Source organism: Chenopodium album, chromosome 18, assembly GCF_948465745.1.
Source record: "Chenopodium album chromosome 18, dcCheAlbu1.1, whole genome shotgun sequence".
NCBI lineage: Eukaryota > Viridiplantae > Streptophyta > Magnoliopsida > Caryophyllales > Amaranthaceae > Chenopodium > Chenopodium album.
In genome coordinates, this window is record NC_137851.1 from 26,067,490 (window position 1) to 26,071,133 (window position 3,644).

General features: G+C 33.6%; 1 protein-coding gene across 1 annotated transcript; it reads right to left on the minus strand.

The window, feature by feature from the left end:
* Positions 1-1,414: 1,414 nt before the first annotated feature.
* LOC145592006 (secreted RxLR effector protein 161-like) lies at positions 1,415-1,819 on the minus strand. The gene has a single exon (XM_081648476.1). It carries the CDS (start codon positions 1,817-1,819, stop codon positions 1,415-1,417), a length of 405 nt encoding a protein of 134 aa, XP_081504602.1.
* Positions 1,820-3,644: the final 1,825 nt, after the last annotated feature.

The window sequence follows — 3,644 nt, forward strand, 5'->3', positions numbered from 1 at the left end:
TAATTCCATTGTCTCTATGCTTTTATTTTTGTTTAATTTATAATTTCTCTAAAATTTCAATTTCTTTACCTCCCCTTTCATTTAGTTATTAGCCAGTTTTAGATTATGAGAAAATGTTAGAAGAACATAAAGTAAAGTACTGTAGTTGTCTTCTAACTTAGCTTGTTATTGTTTCTATAATTTATCTTATTCATTTAATGAATTATTCATTTTATTTTTAGGGTATGTCAAAAGAAGAAATTCTTGTTCTTCTAGACAATGAAGAAGATGGGGAAAATGCTGAAGATGAGGAAAATGCTGGTAGTGAATGCAATGAATGAGAAAGATAATGAAGATTTTAATGATTATGGAGGTGAGGAACATGACTATCATGCACAAAATGATGAAGACATAGAATTTTATGATTATGATTAGTGATGAAGACCATGCACAATATATTTTTTGGGTGGAATGAATCTTGCTTATGCCTAGCTATATATGATGTACATTTGACAAATAGTTGAAGGTGTTTTGCAGACCATAAGCTCTCTTTTGAAACTAACTTGTAATGAAGAGTATTATGGCTCACATTGTTTTGGATTGTTATATTCATGTAAATTAAACTAGTGTCATAATTTATGAATGAAATTTGCTCTCTTATAATGGTGCGTGATAGTAGTTATGGGAAAGTTTATAATATAGAAAAAAAATAGCAATTTTAAGCTTAAATTGATAGTATTACCAACAACTTTAATTCAATGAAACAATTAAAAAAGACATTGGAAAAAGTTATTACCAATAGACAATATGTATTGGTAAAACCTATACCAGCATTACTATATATGTTGGTAAACACATTTCCAATATTAAGTAACTGTTGGCAAAAGCATTACCAACAAAAAATACTAACGAAAGATATCTATTGTAACAAATATAATACCAACAGACCATATTTATCTGTTGGCAATACTTTTACCAATGGAATTTTTGCCAACAAATGACCAACAGAAAATTATTCGTTGGCAAAGACTATTTACAATAAATAAATAGCATTTCCCAACAATTTTTCTTGTGGTGCACCATCTTTGAGATTTCGTCTCTTGGTTTTGCGGTTTGTATAAGTGGGTGAAAAGCTAGGATCGATTGATTGAAGTTTGGTATTTCCGAATGAAAATCTGGTTTTGATACGGGATTGATTTTTTGTGGAGGTGAGCACGGAGATGCGTCCATCGGAATTGGGTATGACGAATTTGAATATGATATAAAAAGTGATGACGAATTTGAGTATGATTTACTCTAGAATGATGTACTGGACCTTTAGAGATGCATATGGCACTAGCGTTTTCATAATAAATAGGAACGCATTCTAAAATAATACCAAAATCTCTTAATTATTGTTTTATCCAAAGTATTTGAGAGCAGCAAGAGGCCACAACTACATATTCTGCTTCTGTGGTGGATAAAGCAACAATATTTTGTTTCTTGGAACCCAAGAAACCAAACATGGACCAAGAAATTGAACCATACCTGATGTACTCTTGTAGTTTACCAAGTCTCCAATATAGTCTGCATCAGCATAACCTCTCAAATTGAATGTATCACTCTTAGGATAAAATAGACATTGGTCGTCTGTTCCATTTAGATACCTCAGTATCCTTTTCACAGCAGTAATATGAGATTCCTTGGGATTTGATTGGAACCTAGCACATAGACCCACACTAAAAGAAATATCTGATCTACTTGCCGTTAGATATAATAATGAGCCAATCATCCCATAGTACTTGATTTGATTCACACTTTTTCCTTTGGGATCTTGATCTAGATGTGTAGCCGTTCCCATTAGAGTGTGATTTGTCTTTGAATTGTTGAGTTCATATTTCTTTAATAACTCTTGTAGAAACCTAAAAATGTCTCCCCAAAACCAAACCCGATGATGAACAACCTTTCACTGCCATTATTGGTGGGGTCAATTATTTAATCTCGGGAGTACTTAAACCCCACATTCAGTCAAAAATAGCTTACAAATTAGTCAACAGATCAATCCACATGTTTTAGTCAAAGCATAATCCAACCATCATTTTAGCCCTAACCCTTTTTAATTCATTCCGTTTTATTTATTAATTCAGCCCGATTAATAAATAATAAAACCCTAAGCCTAAAATAAGTCCGAAATAGCTGAAAAGACGCCTAATTATCAAGTGCTTAATGCTTAAGTAAATTATTAAATGAATTTTGACGGAATTCTATAAAACAGAATTGTTGTATCGTAGCAAGAATGTCGCGCAATCTCTGTCGTGTCACAGCAAACTATACCGTGTCACAACAATTTCTGCCATGACATGACAATTATCTAGGGTTTCTCCGCGGCGCATTTCATTTTTAGGGTTTCGTACATTACCCTGTTCATTTCTTCTATAAGTACGAGGCTGATTTCTTAGTTTCAGGGCACTAAAACATTCTCTCTTTCTCTCTTATGCTTTAGCCTAAACACTAGCCTTCCCTATTATTTCCTAATACATCCCTTAAGCACTATCCGGAATCCATACTTTAATCGGAGCTCTTCGCTTAAACCAAGGTGTAAAAGGTAGAACAATTTGAGGGTTTGGCCCCAAATAAACTTTACTTTCATTTGAATTAATTTCTATTTTATTATTTATTTTCCTTGAAGTTACTAACACGTTTATTGTTTTATAGTTGCAAGCAAATAAACACAATCAAAGTAAGAAATCATGTTCCTTTGTTCCTATTATATTTCTAACGATTTTTGTTATGTTTTTCATATACTAATCGTTGTTGTTATGGTTAAATTGCTTCCAATATTATTGTTTATTCTATTGTTATTGTTAATCGACATATTGCATGTTTGAAGGGAATATGTTTAATAAGATAATTTGGACAACCGGTTTTTGAGAGCTTTCGAGACCATAATGAACACTAAGGAAATTGATAAGAAAGTCTTCCCCTAGCTTTTCCCACTTTCTCTTGAAATCGTTTGTCAACACTGGTTCTTCTCCTTAGAACATGAAATGCTTAAATAAAAAGAAAATGAAGGTTTCACTGCATTCTACAATAGATGGAAGGAAACTTCCACTAGGTTGATTGAGATACCAACTGAGAAGGAACTCGTGAGGATGTTCATAAAAAGTCTTCAAGACAAATACCAGATGCACATGAAATATCAACCTCTAAACACGGTCAAAGCTGTCTATGACATAGGCATCGAAATTGAAGACGACCTGATGAAGTTGGCTATTGCTAACCATGATAGTGTGAAAGGAAAGAAGAACGACCATCCTTATTCTTCCCCTCCCATTAATGAAGTACATGCTACAAACACTTCCAAGCAAAGAATCCAAAGATCGAAAAGAGTGTTTACTCCACTTGGTATGAGTTATGAGACAGCCTTCGATAAGTTACACCACAAAGGACTAGTCATGCCTATAAGACCTATCAAAGACCCAATTCTGGAGGTCAGGACACCTAAGTGGGATCCTAATAAACATTGCAAATACCACCAGGGAAGGGTTCACGACACTGAGAATGTTGGAAACTCAAAGAAGCTATCCAAGACTTGATCGATGACGATAAAACTTTCGAGATTCTAGCAATCGCAGAAGATCAAATATTCTTTAATCCTTCTCTCCTCATTACACTTGTTGGTGAAC